This window comes from Protopterus annectens, chromosome 15.part0 (assembly GCF_019279795.1).
Source record: "Protopterus annectens isolate FY-2018-M chromosome 15.part0, PAN1.0, whole genome shotgun sequence".
In the NCBI taxonomy this organism is placed as follows: domain Eukaryota; kingdom Metazoa; phylum Chordata; order Ceratodontiformes; family Protopteridae; genus Protopterus; species Protopterus annectens.
The window spans coordinates 350,380,962-350,408,532 of record NC_056749.1 but is presented as its reverse complement, the minus strand read 5'-3'; the positions used below and the strand labels follow the sequence as shown (position 1 = coordinate 350,408,532).

Genomic DNA, 27,571 nt, shown 5'->3' with positions numbered 1-27,571 from the left:
CAGATCACTGCATTCCACCAAATGCAGTTTATCGACAAATGTCCACAAACACAGAAAGCAAACATAAAGAGAGAGAACTGCAGTGCAATAAGAAATATTGAAGTACAAAGAGGGTCTGTGGATTACATATTAGGGGCATCAGACAGAAAGGATGTCCTTTTTGTAGGAGTAGAAATTAAACCTACATACCAGGACAGATTCAGAAGAGCAGAATCCGTTTTAGTGTTTGAGCATCAGTCCAGCACTTGCAAATATATCTTTTCACACGGCCAGGCTGAACTCAATTGAATAAAAGATATTTGTAAGAATTATTCCACACAGAAGTCTGAATTCCCCTAGAGGACAACATAACCACTTATGGACCAGTGGGGAGCAACTACCTAACTTGGCTTATGCCTAATTCATGAACCTAAGCTCCCTAAATTTTCCTCGTGTTCCATCTCTGACCAGCAGCACTGCCTTGCTTGCACTGTGGACCAGTCAAGAAATATTAGTGTATCTCTTTGAGGAAAATAGAATCACAGAGAAACCCAGTTCTGTTTTTGCAACTGTGTATGAGTGCTGGAGTGTCCAATTTCAACATAAAAAGGCTGCCAGATTACTTTTACATCATTTATTTAATTGTAATCTTATTGTTTGCAATGGATATGTTTCAGAAGGTGATGCGCTAGCAGCAAAACACACTGGCCAGTGCTTTATTAAATTGTTGACGTTAGAGTTGTATTCTATGACCCTAGAAGCATCATATTACAGCAAACAGACAAGCATTTTTGTAGCCCACTTTTATCTTTCTATTTCCCCAAACCTGACATGTGATGTATTACTCTGAAGTGCCAAAGTGTAGCACATGCAGGCTTCTGATGAATCATGAACGATATCTGCTGGTTGTGTCAGCAGCATTAAGAGTCCAGTGTTAGTTTCACAATCTGGAATCAGTAGAGAGAAGCAAGTAGCAAGAAATCTCATTCCCTTACCTTCCCACAAGAGAAAAGAATTGCCGCTGAGATTCTTGCTACATCTTCCCAACTTGCCCTTTGTAATTCAGAACTCTTAACTGAAGCTTGGTCTTCATCAGAGCAGTGCTGACCTTTGGTCAGCATAGAACAGTGCTGACCCTTGGTCAACATGCTGTCTAAAGGTCTGCAGTTCACAAGTGAACTGGATGTTCACAGCAGACTTTAGAACTCCTGAGCAGTAAACAACACTAAAGTGAATGGAAACAGCAGTGCATAATGGGTATTTTTTGTTAAATTTAGCCTTCACTAAAAAAATTCTGGTTAGTAAATGGATATGTCCAGGCTCTACCCCTGGCTGATAAAGTAGCCAGGCATCAATCACTTCCTCTAGTTAAAATCTCTTCTTGCATTTCTATTTGTATTCACTCTTCTGACATTATACAAAGCTACAGTTAACATAAACAATTATAAAGCTTATGTCCTGTTCCTATATTTCTACACTGAGATATAGTGTTGACATTTTTCTTCCATCCCAGTTGACTTATTTATTGTATATTCTGCTAACTGTTTTATAATATACTGCTAGTACATTCTCTGTCTTCACAGAATTGTATTCTTACAGAATTATATACTAACAAGTCTTAAAAATATAATACTAGGGCATTCCCAAATGTCTTTTTAGAAATGTATACTTAGAATCTCTTTATGTTACGTTGTGATTCCTATTTTTATTATCTGTATACATATTATTCCTTGTGTGTATTATCTGTTAAAAATGGAGCTTTTCTCCCCGGGCCTCCGCTGAAAAAGGACATGTGTCCAGTCGGACTTTCCCGGTAAACAAATGTAAAATAAATAAATAAGTAATTTCATAATGACAAACTGTTGAAGTGTAGTGTTTCTTGCAGTACAGCTTACACATCTATTTTAAATAAAATGTACAGCTTCATGTTGTAAGTGATCATTTTAAGTTATTGGTCTCATCACCATTGTGACCTCTGAGAAAAAAATAGTTTCCTTGTATCATAAGGAACTGACATTGAATATGAAATTAAAAATGTGTGGAAGTCATAGTTACAGGTAATTAACATACATTTTATATTTCCTAGATTTATGGTATTTGAGATCTAGGAGGGGAAAGAATAGTTTGGAGATCTGACAGTGTGGCCACATGACATCATAGTCTGTCAACATTTTGCCCAGTTTACTTTCAGCCTTGACTCCTCAAACATTCACATGAATAAAGTAAAGTAGGTGATATGCATACATTTTTTTTCTGAACTGTCCTTAAATTAATATGCATCAATACCACGCCATATTGTGACCAGTTTGAAATACCACGGGTATCAGTCATAGCATTACCGCAGCTTTATTTTATACAAAGATTAAGTTAGGGAGATGAAGTTCATTTATGAGAAGTAGCATACCTGTTCCTCCGTTTTTTGTCCTGTGGTGATGCTCAGAATGTGGAGTGCAGTGGTTATGTTTCATGTTGATTACCTGCACCGTTTTTATATTCAGGACATACTTGTAGGCATACACACACATATGCACGCGTGCAAATGCAATCACTGACACAGGCAGACACACACGTACACACACACACACACACACACCCACACACACACACACACACACACACACACACACACACACACACACACACACACACACACACACACACACACACACACACACACACACATTTATTAACTGTTTACTCCAGTGATGAAGTCATTAGAGTTGAACTTGAGGTTATTCTGTTTTTTTTTGTTTTTGTTTTTGTTTTTTTTGAAAGTGAGCATTATGGAAGTTGAGGTCAGATCTTTATTAAATGAGATCAGAGTACATTTTGAATGATGGAGAAAAGAGAGTCTTGGTTTGGCATCTGCTAAGCTGTGATGCATCTTCTGTGCACATTTCTAAACAGCATGGAGTAAAGACAGCAAGCATCAGACCCAGGGGAAAGGACTTGAAAACTAATCTATGAAAAGAGAAATGTACTGAATTTACAAACAACATATTCATTATTGGGTGAAAATTACATTCTATAAGTAGGGCAATGACTGCAGACACAGTTAACCAGAATATGATGTATGTATTGCAGCAAATTGCCCCAGAGGGGTTGTACTGCTATTAACTGTTGTTAAGTATTCTGTTGCCATGGTATCTTTTTTAAGGGAATGATTTTATGGGTTATGCTTCAAGTCTGGTAAGTGTATCACTGTTTCCTTCTTCCCTCTCTGTCTGGATATATTTAAATGTGTGTGTGTGTGTGTGTGTGTGTGTGTGTGTGTGTGTGTGTGTGTGTGTGTGTGTGTATGTGTGTGTGTGTTTGCAAACACTGTGAAATAAATGTACTATTTAAAATGATAGAGATTTTGTTTACATGCACTTTACCTGAATTTCAGATGTTTAGTTCCACTTTATCCACATCTTATTCATCAAAAATGTGACCACTCTATCAACACTGGCATTTGCATAAACTAGTTTAACCTAATGTTAGTCAAGACAGCAACAAGTCCCTGCACTCCAGCATTAGTAGTACACAAAAGCAGAAAACAGCAGTTTCAATGCAGTATTAATTCTGTGTCAGGACACCACAAAAATATATCCATCTCTAAAGGATTAAAGCCTTGAGTATGACCTTCATGACCATAGTTAAGGTGGCACTGACACAGGATGAGACAGATGAAGGGGGCTAGACTTGAGTAGCTAATGTCAAGCTGACCACCCAAGGGTTGAGGGTGTGGCAGTTTCAGTGGCTAGCTGTATTTGCTACTGAAAGTAGGGGCTTGCTGGTATCAGTAATACAACATAGGCAAGCACATGAGTGTATAGGTGTGAGCATGTACACTCTAGGGGAGGGTATAATAGGCCCTTACAGTAAAAAGAGTTGTGACATCAGCACCCTAGGGTTGGGAGCTAGGGTTAATAGGAAAATGCCCTCATAGCATGCATTTGGAATGAGATATCCACATAGAGGAATGCCATATAGATCACCAACCTCAGAGCAGTTAGGGTCTACTTCTGAAATATGGGCAGGCCTAATTGGGGGGGGGGGGCTGAAATCAGAACTTCATGCTCTGGGGATTCTTCAGCCTTTTAAGGTACGTGGATGTAGTACTTACTGGGAGGGATAGCTGGATCATGGAAACTAATGGTTTTGAGAGTGACAGGAAAGGAAGCGATGGTCAACAGGAACACAGGGAAGACACTAAGAAAATATACAAAAGCAGTTATACTAAGTGCTTTTTAATGTAAAAATAAAAGCATTAGTTTGAGTACAACATACTTGGAACAGATAGATTACATAAGAGAGGAGGCGGTGCCGCCCTTTAAAAACAACCTCACCCGTCAATCTTATTAACATGAACATCCCTAAATTTCACAATGCGGAGACCCTTTTTACCAAGGTAAGACTTAATCAACTAAAACATCTAAACCATAATACACTGGGTATCCCAATCCCTCCCACTGGAAATGCTCATCTTAAGGGACTTTAATCTAGACTGGTCCTTCTTTAACTCACCCCTACTCAGCAAACACATAAATCTCTTTGGTTTCAAGCAGCTAATACAAACCCCAACCTGTATAGATGTCTGCTAACAAAGAATCCATACTTGACTGGATTCTCACTAATCATCCTTCATCGACCCAACACTTTGGTACTCTACCCAACACTCTAAGTGATCATCTCCCCACCTTTCTACTTAGACAACACATTAAACCCACTAAGAAAACATCCCTCCAACAAATATGCTGTGCAAAAAATTTCTAATCTAACAACTTTATATCAGCTTTAAATTACTGCAACTGGTCCCCATTCACCTACCTTCCACTGGACTTGGCAGTTGACCACTTCAACACTACCTTTCTAGATATACTTAATCAACTAGCCCTTCCTAGAACCATTAGGACCAAATCCAAATACGCCCTCTGGCTTACCAAAACCACTCACATAGTTCTAAAAGAAAGAGACAAAGCCTGGGACAACTGGCGTAATAATAAAACTACCTCAAATAGATAATTATTTCTTGAACTAAGAAATAAAGCAAAAAAAAAAACAGACTCCCAAATTAAATACAACTCAAACCCACAGAAATTCTGGGCAGCTATTAACAAAATTCTACAACCAGGTAAAACAAGTACCCCACCCCCAAACATAAATGACACCCTCATCAATATTGCAACTCAATTTGACTACTTCTCCAATTCAGTTCTTAAACTGATTACCCCCCTCTTCACCCACTAGTCTCCCAGATCTATTTTATGTAAATAGAATGATTTTTTTATGTAAATAGAATGATTTTTTTATGTAAAATATGAATAGAATGATTTTTTTATGTACTATTTTTTTAACAAGTCATGTAAACATAATTTTCCCGCACTTTTGTGTTTAAATTGCTTGCAGCTGTTGGTGTTTGCTACTTCTGAAGAAGTTTGTTCCTTGAACAAACGAAAAGCGCTTAAAGTACTTGTTTTACAATTGTGGATTTACTACATTAAAACTTCGCAGTCAGTTCGTGGATGTCGTTGGTCTTTTAATTATTTTTCTCAGTTTGTTTGTGCCTTCAGTTTAAAGTAGTCTCCCAGATCTACACAACTTCCCAAATAACCAAAACTACTTTTCATTCAAACCAATCCCAACCTGTCTCATCTATAAATGCCTTTCCAGTCTAAAACTTACTACCCTTACCGGCCAAACAAACTCCCAGCTGAATACCTATGGATCGCTGCCAGAGCATTAGCATACCCTGTCTCTATTCTAATTAACAGATCTATAGCTGAGCAATCCAGTACCCTCCCTCTGGAAAATCTCTCACTAAATTCCATTACATAAAGGTGGTACCTCAGCTGAATTATCCAGCTATTGACCAATTGCCATACTCTTCCCCATTGTCTAAAATATTGTAAAAATGTATTCTCTCCTAGACACTAAACTACCTCTTAGCCAACAACCTCCTTGCCAAGACACAACATGGATTTCATCCACACCATAGCACCACTACTGCCCTCATCAGTTTTACCAACTTTGTCAGTCAGCAACAGACCTAGGAAATCTAGTCTCGACTATCTTTCTAGACCTCTCTAAAGCATTTGATATGGTCTCTCATAACAGACTTCTCACTGTCCTCTCTGAGTTCAGTCTTGATCACTCCGCCCTGCTCTGGTTTAAAGACTACCAGCAAGCTGTAAAATAGAAGGACTCCCTATCTTCCCCCCTCCCAGTCACCCTAGGCATACTACAGTGGTCTATACCTGGACCCCTGCTTTTCATCTTATTTACAAACAACCTACACACAGCCACACTTCACGCAAACTTGGTACAATACACTGACAATGCCAGCCTAATCTGCTCAGCTCCCTCGCTCTAAATTCTTCCAAGCAAAAAAACAGGAATCCTTCATCACCATAGAAACCTAGCTTTCAAACTTGCAGTTGATTCTAAATCTAAAAAAAAAAAACAACTTATGCTTTTCCAACCCTCAAAGGTTATTGACCCCACCCCAATTTTCAGATATTGTCAAAGGACAACACCGTCATCACCCCAGTACCACAAACCGAGCTCCTAGGTACAATCATTGACCAAAATCTTAAATTCGATAAATATATAACCCAGTCCATAACTAAAGTCCACAAAAAACTTGGCACCCTTTATTGATGTAAAAACTACCTGACCACTGAGAGTAAAGCCATCATAGCCAGAAGTCACCTACTTTCAACATTACTATATGCATCCCCTGCTCTAACCAAGCTAAACAAAGGTGACTTAAACAAATGAAACACTTGCTGCAACAAGATAGCTAAATTTGCTATCAACTCCTTATCTCGTACCCATCACTGTCTAGCCCTCAAACAACTAGGCTGGCTAGAACTACCTAATCTACTCATATTTAATCAACCTACCATGGCACACCAAATAGTATACCACCCCAATAAAATACCAGCTCTAGTAGACCTACACAGTGTCTACAACAACAACCACCAAGTAAGGTCCACAAACAAAATGCTAGTAGAAATATCCAAAAGCAAATATATATGTCTGGTGACTCCCTCTACTCAAGTGCAGTTGCCAAAATCTGGAATTCCCTCCCTAATGAAATCAGGATGTAAAACAACAAACCCAACTTCAAACGTCAGTTGAAGTCCTCTCTATCCAAGTCTTGGAAATGCAGCTGTCAAGACCCTGACTAACCTAATAAATACCCAGTCCTTTTTCTTTGATAACCACAAATGGTCCTTTACAAAATAAACTTCTCTTTTAGCAACAGATCTGATGCCTCAAAATGTATCACAATCTTACATTATGAACCTATATTTTACTTTCTGTGTATTGCGTAAATGTTCTTCAAAAGTACAAAATTGTATATTTTGTACAGAACTATAGAAACTAGCTGATTTTGTTTTTACTATTGTTTAAATGCTCTTCTAAAGGACCACCTGAATGTTCCTGTACAGAACTTTTAGAAACTACCTGACTTTTGTTATTATGTTGCATGCCTTCTGTATCAAAAGTTTATTATATTTGAATGATTTTGTATCAAAGTGTACTATGTGGAACTTTTATCCTGGGGCCTTTGCTGAAAACGGGCAACTTTTGTCCAGTCGAACTTTCCCAGTAAACAATGTAAAATAAATAAAATAATTTCAACATTCCCTCATGTAAAACTGAACTCTAACAAAAATAAAAACTACAACACCTTACCCTAGCTCTGATCATCAACAGCATAATACTTTTCAGCAGCAAATGAACAAGAGATATAAAAATATTCATCCAGTCTGTATCGAAACTCATGTAAATATGCCCTGTCTTGGAATCTCCAAACTTCAAACAGCTCAACGTCTAATAAGTAATATGTATATAAAACCTCAGATAACTGAAGCTTGCAAAGAAAAATTTCAATCACAAAAGGAGGAACTGAGCACACAGATCTGAACTTAAACCACAAACCTGAAATGTAAGACAGGAAAATGTAATACAGCATAATTTACATTAAAGCAATAAACATTAAATATTACTACTTGCCCCTTTCCCTCAACCAATAAGGATTCGTGTCAAGTTGTCTAAGGCAGTTTTGGTGAATGAAACACCAAGTTAAGAAACATTAACAAAGTGTAAATAATACCGACATTTCATACCATGTATGACATTATTAAAGTGCGTCTAACAGTGAGAGTAAAAGGATATGGGAAAGAATTAATTTTGATACAGTAACATCTCATAAATTGCCATTAATGTTTGTATTTAGTGAGGAATGCTATAACTGATGGTGCATTTTCAAGGTTCTTCTGGATGTTTTTTATTGTAGCAGTGCTTAACTTTTAGTTGTGCAGATTTACTGCTATATTATGTGGTAGAACTTGCTTCTTTGGGGGTTGTATCTCTGCAAAAATAAGTTTGCAGACAATGCCAAACTAAAAATGGCATGTTTCATAATGATGAGGATGATGACAATTGCGCTGAGAAATGGACCAGTCTTTGAGTACTAATAACCCTTTTTCCATTCTGCTTCCTAGGTTTTCGTAACTTACAAGAGGAAGACAAAATGGCTGTCATACAATATTCATGGATGAGCATTATGGTTTTTGCCTTGAGTTGGAGATCATACAAACATGCAAACAGTAGGATACTGCACTTTGCTCCAGACTTGATATTTAATGAGTTAGTATTACTTTTTATATTATTCCGTGTCTTTGTTGTAGTTTATTCATTTATTTGATTAATTGATTGACATATTTGTTAACTGGGTAGTTACAGTGGTCTGATGATCCTTTCCAGGCATAAAACAGATCGTAAAGCATGGAAAACATAAAAAATGTGATGATAACAATGATCACAGATTTGAAAAAAATGAGGCAATAACAGAGGTCATAAACATTTCAGATATACCTTAAGTAGAATTTTAACATTAACTCGGGGGCAGTAATCACTGAAAATGATTACAGTTTGAAACTGAAAACATGCAGTGATATAGGAGAAAACAATGGGTTTCACAAAGACAAAAGGACACAGCTCAATAAAACAATTCCAGACAAATGATATAGATGTGTATGGGGACAGAGGCTTATTGCTAGATATGGTAAAAATCTGAAAGACAGTATGCTTCAAAAATTGTCTTGTGCAAGGATGTGAAATGCCACCCTACCGATACGATATTTGTCTATGTTGCTGTTGGCCAGAACGTATTTTTGCTGCTACAGGGTGATGCGAGTTTGAATAATTTAAAAGGCCAGCTTTATTTTGCAAGGAGAGTGATAATGTTTTTCCCATAAAGCACTTATCATTTGATAGGGAACTCATCTTTCTAAACCCAAGAGGCAGTGCACAGCAGTACTATCAGCGGTAAGTGCTAGGTAGTACACACCAGCTTGTGTGTGTGTGTGTGTGTGTGTGTGTGTGTGTGTGTGTGTGTGTGTGTGTGTGTGTGTGTGTGTGTGTGTGTGTGTGTGTTTATGCATCCACTACCTCTTGCCACTCACACTCTGGATTCAGAACTCACATACAAAAAGATTGTTTGTGAAATGAAGGGGCACATCTGGTGCCGAATTGGGCTTGACGGATGAGTAAATGAATTGGTAGAGATTATATGCCAATGGAACACAAAGGAAGGTTTAAAAAAATGTATCTGAATGTATAACTAATTAACAAGTATAGTATTATGAAAATGAATTTTAAATAAAAAAGATTAAACAGAAAAAACTGTATCAGAAAGATAAGAAATTGTACATCATCCTGAAGCCCAGCCATTCACACCCATCTGTCCCACCCAGTCCTTTTAGCATCCTTGCATCTAGTTGGACACAGATCTTATGGGGTGCAGTCAGGAATTTATCTGTCTGCACTATGGTGCCAAGTCTGGGAACCAGGAAGTATTGAGTAGAATTTACCAGAAAACATATACTGTGTTGACATCGTACCTATGTAGATTTAGGTCATTCTGCCTTCTATTGTCTGTTCCTCTTTTATGTGTGGAAAAGCATTTGCAGCATGCCACAGTTTAAGGAACACAAAATCACCAGGAATAATGAAAAACAAGTAAAACTTACGTCATCTAAAATGTTTTTAACTGTATAGTGGAACTTCTTTAGTGAGCTGGTTTTACATAATGGTTGCTGTCCTTATTTACTGCTCACAGTGACTGATAAACATCCAAAATGAAAACAAAGAGTAGCCTGCTACAGAGTTGTTCTTATTGTTTTTTTAATGAATAATTTCATTGTAACCAAATGAGAGACAGTAACTCCTCCTTCTCAAGCCATACTGGTTTATGTTGTTTAGAAAATAGATGCCATACCAAAAACAGTCTGTGTTGCATTGGATAATCTCACTAAGGTAGCCCTGGATTCAAAGATATGCATCACGTAGCTCAGGGCTAATTAGCACATGTAGCAGCCATGCACTGGGTTTGGACAATACTCAGTCTGCTAAATACATTATTAACAAGCTAGGCCAGCAGCCACAGAAGTTCAGTCGTTATAGAGTTTCCATAAAAATAAACAAAAAAAACATAAAAATGATAAAATAACTCCAGCTTTATTACAAGTGCCTTCATCTTTCTCATGGGATCTTTATCAGACTATGAGTACAAACCAAAGTCATTCATTTTTAAAAGGTTAAAAAGTCACACAGTACATTAGATGATAAGCCACATATTTTTAAAGGTTAAAATTTAACATGATACAGCAAGTGATCACAGTGTTAGTGCATTAGTCCCCTTCTATTAGAAATAAACGTTTAACATTCTCCATATCGGTCAAGCCTAGTTTAATGCAGGCATTCATTTTAACCTCTCAGACATTTTGCATTGCTGACTTGCATGCATAAACACACCACTATAGTCCAGTTACACAGATGCTTCTGTTGGGCTAGCAAACATCATGGCAAACCCTTATGCAGACGAGTAAAAGTCAAAGCAAAATAAACCAGTATGCTGCTGAAGAAAATGTTGAAATGATGTTCCAGCAGTAACAGCATTTCAGCTCACATGAGGAGGTGTGCCTTACAGCAAGAAACTGAAAGTAAAGCTGGCACCATTTTCTTCCTTGCTAAAAATCGCTGTCTTATCTTTTTTCTTTTCAGCAGTATAGTACTATATGCTGTGTTCCTATAGTCATTTTTGAAGTATTATATGTTTATTCCTCTGATCACAAAGCGAAAAACAAAATATTTTGGCTCAAGTGGTGCAGCAGTTAACATTATCGACTCAGAGCTAGAGGTTCTCCGGTTTGATTCTTGGCTGGGATGCCTTCTGTGCAGAGTCTGCATGTCCTCCCTGTGGTCATGTGGGTTTCCTCTGGGTGCTCCGGTTTCCTCCCACATTCCAAAGACATGCAGTAGGTGGACTGGACACTCTAAATTGACCGCAGGTGAGTGTGTGTGTGTGTGTGTGTGTGTGTGTGTGTGTGTGTGTGTGTGTGTGTGTGCATGCACGAGTGAATGGCATGAATGAACTACTGCAGCAGGGCTAGCCACCCGGCGGTGTAAATTTTGGCTTAAGATGACTGTCACTGCTGAAGTGACCCCCTGACCCCCTGTGCAAAATGGGAGGATGGATTTTCTAGAGTGTTTCACCCCGGACCTCCGCTAAAAATAGGCTCTGTCCTAGTCAGACTTTCCCGGTTAATAAATAAACTTGGGTAATATCAGTTTCCCATCACTGTCTGCATTATTTCTGGAGTGGACAAAACATCATGTGGAGACTATTATACTTGTGTTGACCACCTGACACTTAGCATATGGAAGTTATGTTAATTTAGTTGCACACAAAACATTTTACTCAAGGTTGTGTTATTTCATCGCACACAGCAACGTACAGGCTCATTGTTTGTAATCCGCCAAGACCCTGTTGCTGTAAGTTTCTTTCCCTTTTAAACAGTGCACAAAATACAAACAGTTTAAGGTTATTTAGGTTAAATTAGCTTTCCCATCTCCTGTCTCTATTATTTCTACCACACAAAGAATATCTATGAAGCCTTGTAATAGCATCTGAAAGCTGTAGTACAGCTGCACAAATCAACATGGTCTTATTGTGTAACAAATTACCTAAGTCCTTTTGCAACAGTTTGCTTCCACATTAAACAGTGCACTAAGTGATATTTGCAAATATAATAATAAAATGAACTATTCTGTTACTCAAACACAAACAAGGTAATGGTCAGTAGTACGTAGTCTCTGAACACTATTTCCAAAAATATTTGCCACAAACACATCCAAAGAACTACTCAACAGCTGCATATAAAAACAGTAGATTTATTGGTGAGCGCTTTCGTGGTGTTGAAACACCACTTCTTCAGACCTAATAAAAACTAAACTGCACTCTACTTAAACACCACTCAATCATTGACACGCCCAAGCCTTTTCACATGGCATCATTCAACTATATGTTAGTTAAACTCACACTACCTAAAAGCAGAGTTATACTCAATAAGCATATACATATTGACACAAAAATAAACACAAAATAAAAATAAAAACACATCATAATAAATACATATCCGATGTGCAACATCTTTAAAAGGTTCTCTTTTTCACATATTGAAGTCCAGACCGCTACATAGGTAAACATGCTGTTTTGAACTCTTGTATATGACTATATATTGTTAAGGAAAATAACATTCTGTTATGAATATAATGTTGCATTTTTTAGCAGGTTTGTCAGCATTGCTTTTACAGGGAGTTCTGCCTTGATATATTTGTCTTTTTCTGCAGTGCACATTTATGACATTAGTACAATGTTTTTTTTTACATTTTTTGTATGTTTTTAAAGATGTTGCACATCGGATATGTATTTATTATGATGTTTTTATTTTTATTTTGTGTTTATTTTTGTGTCATTATGTATATGTTTACTGAGTATAACTCTGCTTTTAGGTAGTGTGAGTTTAACTAGCATATAGCTGAATGATGATATGTGAAAAAGTTTGGGCGTGTCAATGATTGAGTGGTATTTAAGTAGAGTGCAGTTTTATTAGGTCTGAAGAAGTGGTGTTTCAACACCACGAAAGCGCTCACCAATAAATCTACTGTTTTTATATGCAGCTGTTGAGTAGTTCTTTGGATGTGTTTGTGGCGAATATTCTGTTAGGCTTGACGTTTTCTTTTCAAAATTACTAGGTTTCACAGAATAGTGCTTGTCAGTCAAGGCCATATTTTACGTGCAAAAACTGGAATATGCAAACATGTAAAATGTAGTGAAATGTTCCTCTAGCCTCAGTTTGACTATTTCCTATGTCTCTGACAGACAGAGGCAGCTGTTACATCATGCCCTAACTAGTATTCACCCCTTAAAATAAGGCACAATAATTCATGGAATATTTGACTTGCACATCTAGGTTTATAAAGGCCTCAGTGGTCATTAGCCAAGTATATACCTATGGACATCATAATACTGGATATCATAGAATAGCATTTATTGAACACTCAAGGTGATAATGTTGTCCTTTTGTGTTTCGTGACTATCTTTTATCAGAAACACATTTGCATGACATAATTATTACTTGTGCTTAGGTTGTCCTTAGTAGTGTATCGTTTACAACATAACAGTGTATCAAATGATATGTAATAATACAGTGTAAACCGGAATATTCCTTTTGTTTTATTTGACTGTTACTTCAAAATAACAAGCATTGGACAGTAATGCTTCTCAAACAGTCAACATCTCAATGCTGTATATTGCTTCCACTGGTCACCATCTCAGTGCTGTATACTGATAATCTATTTTTCCCCACAAGATTAACTTGGTAGAATTAGTACTGCTTTCATTTGCTAAGTGGATTTGTTTCCATGTGAAAAAATATTTCTGGTTGTCATTGGTAAAAGCAGTGAACCATATATTGGCAAACATGTAAAGTTAAGTGAAATATTCTTCTTGCGTAGAGTAAACTATTCTGCCACTTATCACAGTAAATCAATAGTCCATTAGTCTTCATCTGTTGCTGCATATAGTCCCCTCGTCAGCCACCACTTATGCTAAACTGTAAGCAGCACTGTTTTATATGTGGGCTTCTTTTATGCATTATGGCCCTTCTATGATGTACAGTTTAAATCAGCTCACTAATAAGCCTTTTTTTATTCTTTTGTTACTGATTCGTATATATGCAGTCACAAATGAGTGAAATCTCCAGAATGTGAACACCATTTAGAACTAAAACAACAAAAAAGGGAAAAAAAAGTTTTTTTCCCCTCCCAGGGAACAAGTCTCCTGCACTTCCTGATGTGGTGGCTGCAATGCCCGTACCCTGCTATGTACATATACAAACTACAGTGTTGCATCATGATAGGTGAAGGGGAAATCCTTGGTGTACCAGCATTTCAACCCTCTGGGGAAAAGCTCAGCAGCTGCAAGCAAGTTACTGCAGAAATAAGGTTCAGTCATATGTGCTCTTGCAAACAAACACTGACATTTGACTGTAAAATCCACCATTTTAAAAACGTTGAAACGTCTTGTGTTCTTAAAGGACAGCTTCATCTTCCCATCATCCCTTTTATCTCATTTGTGAGTTTTCCAGTAATAATAATGACTATACTTAGCTAAACATTAACAACTATTGCTTACCTCTTAATTTACCTGTGTATGGACAACATCCCAGTATGTTTTTGTGGTTGAAGTTTCACTTTATTTTATGCAGAAATTTGTCTTAGCCTTCATGACATGTGATAGTCAGTAGTAAATGCTGGATACTAGAAAAATATTAAAAGTCTGCCCATCCAGGTATGTAAAGTGTGAACAGGTAAGACACAAATGAGTGAGCAAATTAGTCATGGAAATGAAAAGCAATTTTATTTTGCAGATGGTATTGTAAGTTGCTAAAACTTATAATCAAGGGGTATAATAAAACCCTGTAATTTGTAAATAAACAGAAGTGGCTTAAGAACCTAAACTGGTGCCAAACAGACTGAAAGTGGTGTTGAAAACAATAGAAACAACACAAAACAAGAGTAAACTGACTGTATGTTAAGTATAAATTCCAGTAAATATTTGAGAGAAGATGCACTGTTTGTCAAGTCTGTTGTATAATAAATTTCATTAAAAGGCAGTCCCATGTATATATGAATTTAAGAGTGTTTTGTTTCCAGTCACGTCCTAAATACATGCCATAGGTGAACTCGCAGTCCTCTAAATTGTAGGTGTGCATGGCATGTTTCAGTGAATGACTGAGTACATGAATAAGCAAGTGTGTGTGTGTGTGTGTGTGTGTGTGTGTGTGTGTGTGTCTTGCAATAGACCAATATCCTGTCTAAGATTAGTTTCTCTGCTTTGCATCAGTGAGTGCCAGGCTAGGCCTCCTGTGAATATGAACTGAATTTACTGTATAATCAGAGAAGGAAGGAAGGAATGAAATTAGTTAACTTTTAACAGTTTTCCCTGTCCTGGTTGATGCATTTAAGATACACTGCTGTAGTTTAACAATATATTAGTTTGTTGTTAAACTCACCTTTTATACAGCCTGTAAAATCTAAAATTTAAGCTGACAAATGTTAACAGTCTCAAAACCATGTTTACCTAATGCAATATGTAGGTCATTATTTCTTATTGCTTTTATATGCTCCTCTGTTGTTGCATGCAAACATCATTCTTAACCACTTAAAATGCATTATGATACCCTACCTCTCTGTATACTATTCCATTAGTCACTCAGTCTGCAGAAGAATTATATGATATGCATATCTCACAGCAAGAGATCCTCTTGTTCAGTTCCCAGCAGAGGTGCCATCGGTTTGGAGTTTACATGCCCTAGTTATGTTCACTTTTTCTCCAGGTGCTCTGGTTTTCTCCCACACTCCAAAGACATGCAGAAGGTGGATCATGGACTCTAAAATGTCCATAGGTGTGACTACATGTGTATGTAATATGGAAGAAAGACCTGGCCATCTGCTTTTATTTCTCACTTTGCCTTGTAAATCCACTGACAGTGGCAGCTGTCCAAGGGGGCACTCTTTGACTCATAAGAGAAAGAGAGAGAGATGCTGTATATTCAAATGAACAAACTTATTACCTTATGTTTTGTGTGTGTGTGTGTGTGTGTGTGTGTGTGTGTGTGTGTGTGTGTGTGTGTGTGTGTGTGTGTGTGTGTGTGTGTGTGTGTCTGCGTGTGTGTGTGCGTGTGTGTGTGTGTGTGTTTGTGTGCGTTTGTGCGTGTGTGTGTGTGTCTGTGTGTGTGTGTGTGTGTGTGTGTGTGTGTGTGTGTGTGTGTGTGTGTGTGTGTGTGTGTGTACTAGCATGCACTACAGCAGTAACATTTACAGTCTTCATGCAATTTATCATAGGACATTTATAATAAGCTGGGGTTTTATTCAAGTATTTCTTAGGTTCACTGCCCACCATAAGCAAATAAGGAAGATTTACCTACAATGCACTGGTAAATGTATTATTAGAAACTGAAAGTTACCAATTGTTTCTTGTAAAAATTTCAATCATTTTACTCATTATTATACATATAAACAGACTGTTATGACTGTTATTGCTTTACATTCAAGGAACAACACTCTGAGTCATTTGATCATGTTTATTGCTTAAGTAAGAAACAGCCTCTCCTGCATTAGCTGCATGTAAGAGTACATGCACTACCCTGTTCCCAGTGGCACTGCAATATGTTTTAGTTACATTTTTTTCTTTCATTTTTAATAAATCTTCTTTTGCTGCTTCACAGAAGTATTCCTCAAGTGCTCTTTCTTACCAGTTGCATCTGACTGTTAGAGTGACCCTGTGGACTGCTGCTGCTACCCACGGAGTTTACAAGGCAAAGGAGGAAATAGAAGTAGGTTGACAGATCTTTCTTCCATATCAAACACACGCACACTCACACCTACTGGCAATTTAGAATCCTCAAGCAACCTTACAACATTTCTTTGGAATATGGGAGAAAACCGGAGCACACTTAGAAAAATCACACAAACACAGAAGGACCCTTAAAAACTGTCCTTTAGGAATATTAATATTCACAATCTAAAGAGGAGCAGTAGAGCAAGTGTTGCACTTTAACAGATTGTTAACACTACTTTTCCAAACAGTTTTAGAGCAATTCTGCTTTCATATTTAGAAATACGCACATACAATCTATTTTTTGAAAATTGTGTTTCTATTCAAACATTAAGAGAGGATGAAAACTATTTAATACTTCTCCAAGCTACTTCTTCAATTCTAAACTTATATGCCATATAATAAACAATACATTTTATGTACAGCTTAACATAATTGCTACTTAAAGAATGATACAGTAAAACTTGCGGTTCGTTAAAAGTAAAAAAAAAAAAAAGAAAACACTGCAGTAAGATATTGTAGGTGAATACCTGACCATTCCTAATGTTTAAGTAATAATTCCTATCAAAATAAAAACACATTATGTCACAGTCTGTTCACAAAAAGTTGAAACCACTTCAGTTATCTTATCACTTCAGAAATTAGCCACTGTTGTGTTTCTCAGTCATCCTTGTAGTGGATAATATTCTGAATTCGTATGTATCATTACCAAGAAATAAATGAAATAATGAGCTATGTAATGTATTAGTAAAACATGTTTTTGAAACCAATCACATTTCTCCATTTAATTTTCACACATTTTACATTGTGCAAAGACTTCCGTTAAGAAGCTATTTTAACTATAAATTACTGTACTGTGAAACTTAATACAGTATATGCTAAAGGTGTCTTAATTTTGTATTTGTTTGGATAAAGGGTACTATTTTGTTTAAATGCCAATACAATTTTTTCTTAATGAATCTGAAATACTTCCATCACCCCAGTTTTGTCTTTCCAATCCTTTCCTTTTCTAAAATGTGTAATTTAGGTGTTTAATTCCGCGGTGGTGCCGCAGTAGCGTTGTTGCCTCACAGCAAGAGGTTCTCCCTTCGATTCTCGGCTGGAGTGTGGGGAGTACCTTCTGTGTGGTGTCTGCATGTCCTCCCCGCGGTTGGGTGGGCGTTCGAAAGACATGCGTAAATGGGCGTGCCTTCGTTGAAGGTTGAACGTCGAGCTGGCACCTCGGCGTTTGTAAAAATCTACTGCCAATCATTAGCGGACTGTAGTTCCGCTGTGGCGACCCCTAACCGGGAAAAGCCGAAAAACAACAACAACATTTTGGATAATGCCAAAATGCACCTGAAAGGCATTTAACTATTTAAATTGAAAGCAGATAATGATGAGTATGGAAAATGTGGACAGCCTGCAAAGCTGAATGTCAGTAGCATACAGCTGCACTCCAATGAGATATTTTGTGGTATGATAAATTATAAAATAAAACCACCCATATAGTGTGCCTCATAGGCATTAGTACTGCATAAAAGGTAAAGATATAGTATAATAGTAGAGCTCTGTAGTACAGCAAGAGAGAGCATTGTTAATAGAGCCCAGATAACCAGTGATCAGTTACTGATTTGGGAGCTGTGAAAACAGGCAGAAATGGAGGGAGAGAGAAGTGGGAAAAAACTAGCTTTCCCATCTTATGTATGTGTGTGTGTGTGTGTGTGGGGGGGGGGGGGGGCAATCTGGACTGCTATAGTGCTGCCATCTACTGGAGAGAGGGGTGTGTGGCATCCTCGGCAGCAGTAGCACTAAGCAGTATAACAACAGTGCTTATCATGTGTGGAAGCAAGCATGCTCCCCGTGGAGCAAATTGTTACAAATTCACAGTTGTTAGGGGAAGGAATATGGAGTATAAACAAAAAAAGCCCTACTCTACATCTTTAATAGCATCACTCTCAGCACCTGACTATTGCCTCCGAGAGGAACAGCTGAGCTGCAAGTCTCATACCCCTTGAAGAGAGTAAATGGGTCCATGTGGTCTCATCTTAAAGATGAATAAATGGGTTTATAGAGCAGCCAGGAGGGAGACAAGCCCCCCCCCCCCCGCCCAAAAAAAAAGTATAAAGATTGTTTCTTTTTTCTTTTAATTTTAGGGTCAAAGGTGTTATTTAAGCAACTCTGCATCTGTACATTTACAAAATCTTTGCATATGACTTTGAGCTAATTGCAGTATATAACTTTCATAAGCAATATCTTTTTGCATCCAGTGGAACACGTGGCAAGAATGCTGGCAGACTTGCAAAAAGTTTAATCTTAAAAGATTATGTTGTGAAATCTGCATTCCTAGCAAGAAAAAGCAGTACATTGAGGTGTGGAATACGTTAGGACTTACCTTAACAATGGACAGTATTTAAAAACTTAACTCTAAACTGTAGTGCACTGATGTCTTTTGGCAGTTTGTGATTATTTTTTCTAGGTAACATGTTAGGAACTGCAGGCATGTCACATTGATTTATTTTTGTAGTACATTTGTGCATTTGAAATCATTTTGTATAATCACAGCATTGTGCTACAGTAAAACTGTGGAATATTCATTTTTTTAGTCCCTCTTGTAGCTCAACAAAAACCTGTAGCAGTTTCAGATGCTTAGCTAAAAGTTATCATCAGACAGTAAAACTTTTAGTCTCAAATGTTTTTGCATATTCTCCAGAAAACAAAACTGAGTGGCTAGAAATACTTATACTACAGTATACTTTAAAAAATGTATATTACAATATTACATTATACTTTTAGTTTTTATCTTTTGCCTTCCTTTTGTTTTGGTTTTTTTTTTTTTTTTTTTTTTTTGATAAAAAACTAGATGAATATCATTTGTCCTTGGGTAAAAGATTCAGCCAAATATTTCCGTTTAAAAATAAAAAGGAGTTGTATAGTTAGCTGTCACCTGGAACATGAGAAGACATTTAAGACGTGTCTCTATTTTTCATGTTTGAATTACAGTCTTCTTTTCAGAATCGGGCTTCTTTTTCTTTAGAGCTGCTCTAGCAGTTAAATAATCATGGGTCTCAGGATTTCATGGGAACAGATAAAATAAGTGTACTGTCTCCTCATTTAATTTTTATCCATACCTGTGTGACCTTACTGTAACCTCTACTTTTGAAATGCTGTGTTTTCCAAGAAACAACCAATATTCTGCCACAATTGCACAAAACTGTGATCTGAAGATCAAAAATAGATATTCCTTCAAGGTGGTGTTCTCAGTGTGGGGGTAGGGGGTGACAAGCCCCACACTCTTAATACAGGGGATCTGTACCACTTTTCTCCTCTCTAATTATAAAAATAACTTTTGAGCTTGACATTACTGAAAAATGAGGCAAGTACCTGTTTTTGTACAGAAAATTGTTTACCTTTCCTCTTTCTTTTGGTGACTTTGGGTAAAGGCAGAATTCCTAAAACACAGTGTTTAAAAGCCTTGTGTTTCGTAAGAAGCCATGACTCCATTAACTGTCTTGCTTTCTTGACTACTTTGGTGGCAGTCTACACAGTTTAGCAAATTTTCCCATCTCATGTATGCAGTGTGGTATTAGTACATACATATCCACACTTTAAACATATGTAGATGTACATTTCTTCCATTAAGCTATGGTGAACAGAATCTTCCCTGTCCAGGCACATATAAATATATACCTAGAGGCAGTAATGTCTACAGTGATTACTTCTTTAGGAGAGGTTAAGGAGTAGTACAACATGTATATGTTCTTGGAGTGCTTTGTCATTCTCAGTGCCCCAGATTTTTGCTCCTGCACAAATGAATAAAGGGCTGTAGTTAAAGTCTGAATAACAGAAGATTTGTGGCTGGCAATAGAGTTAGTATCTGATAAAACTGCATAAAATATTGAAGTTTACCATTATATACCAGTCATTCTATAATATGTGCATATATACCGGTCATTCCATAATATGTACATATATACCAGTCATTCCTTTTCCATAATATGTGTGTATGTGCAACCACCCCAAAACACTAACCTAATTGGAGAGAGCAATGACCTTTGATTTAAGAATTGTACGGCACCTTATTCTAATGCCAGTATTACAGACAGAACATTCTTATTGTGCTTTTTGTTCTGCATTCCCCATACACACAGTGCACATGAAAGATAGGGCAAAACACTAAAAATCCTTCTTGGCAGTGTGGATGATGTCACACCGACAAGTCCTCGTCTCCTAACTGCTGTGATGACCAAATGTGTCTGCCAGTCATATATCGTGGGTTGCTAACTCCAGTACAGGGGGCAATCCAGTCAGTTATAGCATGCAAAATTAGCTTGTGTGTGTGTCTGTGTGTGTGTGTGTGTGTGTGTGTGTGTGTGCGTGTATGTTTGTGTGTGTGTGTGTGTGTGTGTGTGTGTGTGTGTGTGTGTGTATGCGCGCATCTATATATAAATGTATCTATTTATATATCTATATATATTTGGGCCCATTTAATTTCATTGAAAGTTTATTTCATTTGAAACTCAAATTATCGAGCCCATTTGATCAAAAATGAATTTCACTAAAAAGTGTAGATGTCTATATAAAGTATCTGATGGTGTCATTTCTTATCGTAGGAGTTAATTGTGGAAGTGAGTGTAACAGAGTATGTGAGGACTGCATTGGTCCGCATCATGTTGTACCCCAGATATGTAGATGTTTGTGCTTTTGCTTCCGGAGTGATTCAGTGTGTATGGTATTTTTTCTTTAATTGGAGGATGTTTGACCATGGAGTTAGTACATATAAGTAAGGAGGTGCTGAGGGGACTTTCCCCCCCTGCAGAAACTTTTTTGGTATATGTTGTGAAGTAAATTTTCATTGAAATGCCTTTTAAGTCAAATGAATTTTCGATCAAATGGGCTCAACTGTTTGAGTTTCAATGAAATGAACTTTCAGTGAAATGTCATAGACCCATGTATATATGTATGTATGTATATATATACACATACATACATATATATATATATATATATATATATATATTTATGGATCTAGGACTACTGAACGAAAGTTCAACAGTCCACATCCACAATCACTGAACATACTTTAACGAAAGTGCTTTCACCGAAAAAGTGCTTTCATTAAAGTGTGTTAAAAATAAGTAAATAAATAAATAAATAAATCTACTTTTACGCAGGGGAGCAAGCCCCCCCTGCACTCCCCACGTAGGGGGCTGTGCCCCTCACACCCCCCTACTTTAATATTCTCACTCCGAGATCGCACTACAGTGAGGAAAAGGGAATATTCCCTTATCCGCACCATAGTACGATCTCCGCAACAGTCATTCCCCCATGACTTCCTCTAGCAGCAGGCATACTTCCGCAAAAGTGCTTTTTCGATAAAAAGCACTTTCGTGAAATATGCCAAACTATTATTAACCGGTTAAAGTTCTTTTGGGGATCAGTACTGATCCCATATATATATATATATATATATATATATATATATATATATATATATATATATATATATATATATATGGCTCTACTTCACATAATCGAACATCCAAATGTTCGAATTTCATATGGCTGAGACCATATAATTCAACATTTGAATGTTCGACAATGTGAAAAAAAAATAAACAAAAAATTAAATAAATAAACAGTGCTAGCAGGGGGGGCAAGCATATGTATGTATGTATATATATATATATATATATATATATATATATATATATATATATATATATATATATATATATATATATATATACACACACACACACACACACACACACACACACACACACACATTTATATAATAAAGTATATGAGGGGGTTGTTAGTACTGTAGGTTTTGGGAACAAGATTTATAACAAATGGATTAACAGTTTATTTTAGCTCTGATGACCTAATCTATTTTCTATTTTTATGTCAGTCTGTGCACTTTGTGGACAGACCATATGATGAAAGGAAAATTAGGGCTGGAGAATGAGAAATATGTGTAACACTGCAAGAATATGTAATCCAACAAGAATGTCACAGGATACCTTCTCCTTGAAAAGAACCAGACACCAGGCAGAGTAAGGTTATAAGCGCTTCTGTTCCCTTTATTCACACATCACACTCAGTACAAACAGAACTTCATCAGATACAAAAACCTTACACACTTCCCCCCTTTTTTATATACAATTCAATTAATAAATTACACCAATCATCATATCAATCAGTTGAATAAAATGAATTAAGTATTTAAAAAACATATAACTGTATGTTTATTGTACTATTATATTTTCTCTTCTAAAAAATGCATATAGTATATATATATATATATATATATATATATATATATATATATATATATATATTTTTTTTTTTTCCTATAAAAACATATTAATATACTTTATATGTGTACCTGTTTGTTAAAAATACTTTTCTCCCTAACCTACCCCATTAAAGGAAATTTCTTCCAAGAACAATATGTATATATTAAACATTCCATGTTCAACCATGTAAAACATTTCTATCTGATCTCATCTGCCTTTAAATGAAGCAAGCTTCTCAGAGAGATTTTATCATTAATTCCAGGGAAAACAGTGGCATTCAACAAAACCTGCCAAAATGTTTCCCTGTACTCCAAAAAACAGGGCCAATTACCCCCCCCCCCCTCCTGCCTACCTACCATTTCCAGTACACAAAAGAGGAATTTCTTAAAATCCTTGCAACCTATAGGTTCATAGGTAAGTACTAGGTTATGTGCCCGAGGGCATCTATAAGCCTAGCCAGAATGTGTTGGCTTTCGCTGCCCCTTAGATTAGTTCCCTGTGCCTTGGTCCAACAGAGCCATTAGATGTTCTTTGTGTTTCACTGTTGCAGTCATTACATTCAGAACCAAAGTCTTCAATAAAGCTAAGTACCCCGTTGGGGAAACTTTTTTCTTGCTTTTTACCAATGTCAGAAAAAGTTAATAATTGTATTACTTGTGGGAAGCAAATACCTCATAAGGATTTCCATTTATACTGTATTCCTTGCCTAGGCCCTGATCACAATGTGCCTGGCTGTCGGTTTTGTGCTAGATTTAACCAACGCACTATTAAGCGTCAGTATATTTTTGCATCTAACTATTTTGGAAACAGATTTAACTACCCAGAGATGTCGTCGGATTGCAATCCGACTATTGGAGTACATAAAAAATGCAAAGAAAAGGACAGAGAAAGGCAGTCGAGATCCAAAACCAATGACAAAGCTTCTCCTAAGCCAGTCGCTGGTTCGCCAGTACTCAGTGAGGTGCTTTTGCAGCCCCTGATATCCGCTACCTTCGAGTCGCAGGCCTCTACCGACACCCATGTGGAGTCCGGCATGCCGCAAGATACTCAAGGTACTGGACCGATGGATGTATCTCCCTCAGATGGGTCCGGAGCCACTGAGCAGGCACCGGCTTCTGAGGATGTATTCAGACCTCAACATTTTTATATCAAACCGACGAAAGCTGCAAAGCCAAAGACAAAGACACCTTCTAAAACTAAAAAAAAACGATGTTTGAGCCACATGCACAGGCCTCTATGCCTAAAAAACAGATGATCAAAATGGCTGAAGACCTTATTACCTTGATTAGGGGTACCTATCCCCCTCCTGATAAGAGGCCTAGGCAAGACACTGACTATGAATCTTCAGATCAGGTTTCTATTTCTTCTGATTCCTCTTCTAATCAGGAATTATCGTTACCTCCCCATGAGGATTCTGATGCTGAGGAGTCTATTCCATCTGCATCTCCTCCTGAGGATTATTCATTTGGAGAAACCTTGCATACTTTGAGGGAGCATTTTCCCTGGGAGAGTCAAAACTTCTCAGAATCAAAAAAGAGGCTCAGGGACTTCATCCTTCTCCGTCAGCACAAGCTTTTAGCCATTCCCCCTGTGTTAGACATTGTGGATGATGTTTTTTCCAAGTCAAGCCAGACCCCTGACTCTTTACCTCTGGCTCCCAGTAAGCTTGACAGGTATTACAGGGTCCCTGACTCTCATAAATTTTTATTTAGAAACCCTGCTGCTGATCTTGAAACTATTTCACAGGGCCCAAAGGGAGTTAAGGCCTCAACAGTAAAAAACCCTACCCCCTCTGACAGAGATTCAAGGGCACTGGACAGATGGGGAAAAAAGGTTTATACATCTGCATCCTTGGCAATCAGGGCCTTAAACCAACAATCCTACTTGTAAGACCATCCCAATAGATTTCTCAGTAATATCCACAAATGGTACTCCCATATCACCTGACCCAACTACTAAACTACTTGGTATTACCATAGACAACAATCTTAACTTTGACACCCATATCAACAATACTATAAAAACCGTCAATAAAAAGCTAGGCTCTCTCTACAGAATCAAACCATTCCTTTCACCAACAGTCAGAAAAACTATTGCTTACACCCATCTAATCTCTACACTCCTCTATGCCTCACCCATATTTACTAATTTATCTAAAAATAACCTCGCCAAACTGGATATCTCCTACAATAACATTGCCAGGTTTGCTACTGGCAACCCATTCAAAACCCACCACTGATATAATCTTAAGCAGCTTGGATGGCTAGAAATTCAGAATCTGCTTAAATTCCACCAACTAACCATTGCCCATAAGACTCTTTACCAACCTTCCAGTACTCCTATATTAACTAACCTCATCTATCCCTATAAGAATCTGAAATCCTTGCGCTCATCACACAAACTTCTTGTAAACACCTCTAAATCTAATAACAAGGCTGGGGACTTTTCAGCAACACTGTTGGAAAATCCTGGAACCTTCTCCCCAGTGAACTGTCTTCAGTTTCCTCCACATCTCTTTTTAAAAACAAACTGAAACTTTTCCTAAGAACACACTGGCTATGCCCCTGTACTAAACCTGAGTGACCAGTTTTTCTACCTTTTCTACTCATAACAGGTACTGCCTACCCACTATTTCCCTATAACTAGCTCTACCTTCCTTCTTGCCACGTTATCTTTTTGCTATCCCTTACCCTTCTGTTCATGCCCTAAGCTTACTCTTAGTGTGGAAACTCTTTAATATATATAAAAGACACACTTATGCCTCTTTTATTTTGACTTTCTGTATTCTATCTGCAATCTGAACTGTACCTGCCTACTGCACTGCAAAGTATTTCTGCCCTCTCTTGTAATTTTTCCACTGTACCTGCCTTTGGCACTGTGATGTATTTCTGTCCTCTTTGATTTTTCCAGCCTAACTTCTAATACTCTCTGTAAATATAAAGGTTTTATTTTCCTCTTATCCCAGACCTATTTCTCCCAGACTATAGTATAATATTAGACCTATTTTTAGTATTGTACTCAAATTTTAAAATGGGAGGTACTTAGATGTCTATGATAATTTATGTATTAACCTGTAACAACATTGTTTGTAAAAATGTTTTATTTTGCTATTTTTTTCTGCACGGAGCTTATTTCCCCGGGCCTCTGCTGAAAATGGACATGTATCCAGTTGGACTAGCCTGGTCAACAAATGTAAAATAAAAATAAAAAATAAAATGTTATGGGATTGCTGAAACAGAAAATTATGTTGTTTTCAGAATGTGCAGAAAATAAGGAATTGCAGGAATTATTGCATGCAGCTGAACAAGTTGGAAAGCATACTTTGCAATGTGGTTTTGATTCCTTAGAGGACTCCTGCAGGGCCGCAGTTACTGGATCTGTGATTAGGAGGCATGCGTGGTTAAAGGAATAAAATTTGCCTGATCATGTTAAAGCTAAAATGTTAGATACAGCTTTACAGCATGATTCTCCATCCACTCATCAAGGTTTCTCTTGAAGAGTGTTAGTGAGGGGCTCTGCCTAATGTAGATTGGAATCCTATTCCAAAGCGTGAGGAATCTCTGGAACAGGAATCTATCCCTCCAGCACATCCTATTTATCGTCGTGGTGAGATTTAGATCCCTGGAGCGTGTGGCTCTTGGGGATTTGTTTTTTTTAGGTGGAACATGTCCATCAATTCTGGGTTGGACATGGCCTTATATGTCAGGCAGAGATCACCTCTGAGTAAGCGGTATGTAACCGACTACAGCTGGAGTTTCTTCAGTCGGGCTGCATAGGGCATATGTTTGAGGCCGGTAATCCTCTTGTTGAGGTACTTCTGTGGTCTTTCCAGCTGTTGCAGGTGTCTTGTAAGAATACATCCCAAATGTGGCTTTGTATTGTATGATGGGCGTGATGAGTGATGAGTAGAGGAGCATAATAACCTCTCTTGTTCTAGATGCAAACACTTTTGTGATTAGGTGGGCCACATAGAAAGATTTTCTAACCACCTTGGCAATATGATTATCAAAGGAAAAATGACCATCCACTTGGGTTCCCAGATCCCGTATTGCATTTTTCTGTATTTAGGGGACTACCACGTATGTGGTAGTTCGCGGGTACTTTGTTTTTTTCCAAAAGGGGTGACTATGCACTTTTTGGCATTTAGTTTGAGGCCATGATTTTGACACTAGGTATCCGTCTCAGTGAGACCCTTCTGGAGGATGTCTGTATCAGCTGGAGAGTCAGTTATGGCCCTCAGTTTGCAGTCGTCTGCAAACTTGGTCAGCCATAGTCCTCCTGTGCTTGCCTGTACCTCTGAGAAGTATATAGGAGGGGTCCCAGGACTGAGACTTGGGGGACGCCACTTGTAACTGGTTTCGAGTCGGACCTAGGGCCTGCAACTCTGACCTTTTGGGTTCTATCCATGAGCCAATTGGCAACCCATCTCACAACGTAGGGGTTTATGTTCAGGCTGGTGAGCTTGTCTGTAATACCAGAATGGGGAATGGTGTCGAAAGCCTTTGCGATGTCTAGGTAGGCTGTGTGGACCTCCTTTCCCATGTCTAAAGCTTGGTAACTGTCTCAAAGA

The 27,571-nt window shown here is 37.6% G+C and overlaps 1 protein-coding gene across 1 annotated transcript in view; it reads left to right on the top strand.

Moving 5' to 3' along the window:
* AR (androgen receptor) overlaps nt 1-27,571 on the top strand; it is a 659,717-nt gene that overhangs the window by 532,325 nt on the left and 99,821 nt on the right. Inside the window, exon 5 of the mRNA XM_044057107.1 lies at nt 8,478-8,622. Within this exon, the coding sequence (XP_043913042.1) occupies nt 8,478-8,622 (145 nt within the window). The remainder of the gene's footprint in view (nt 1-8,477; nt 8,623-27,571) is intronic.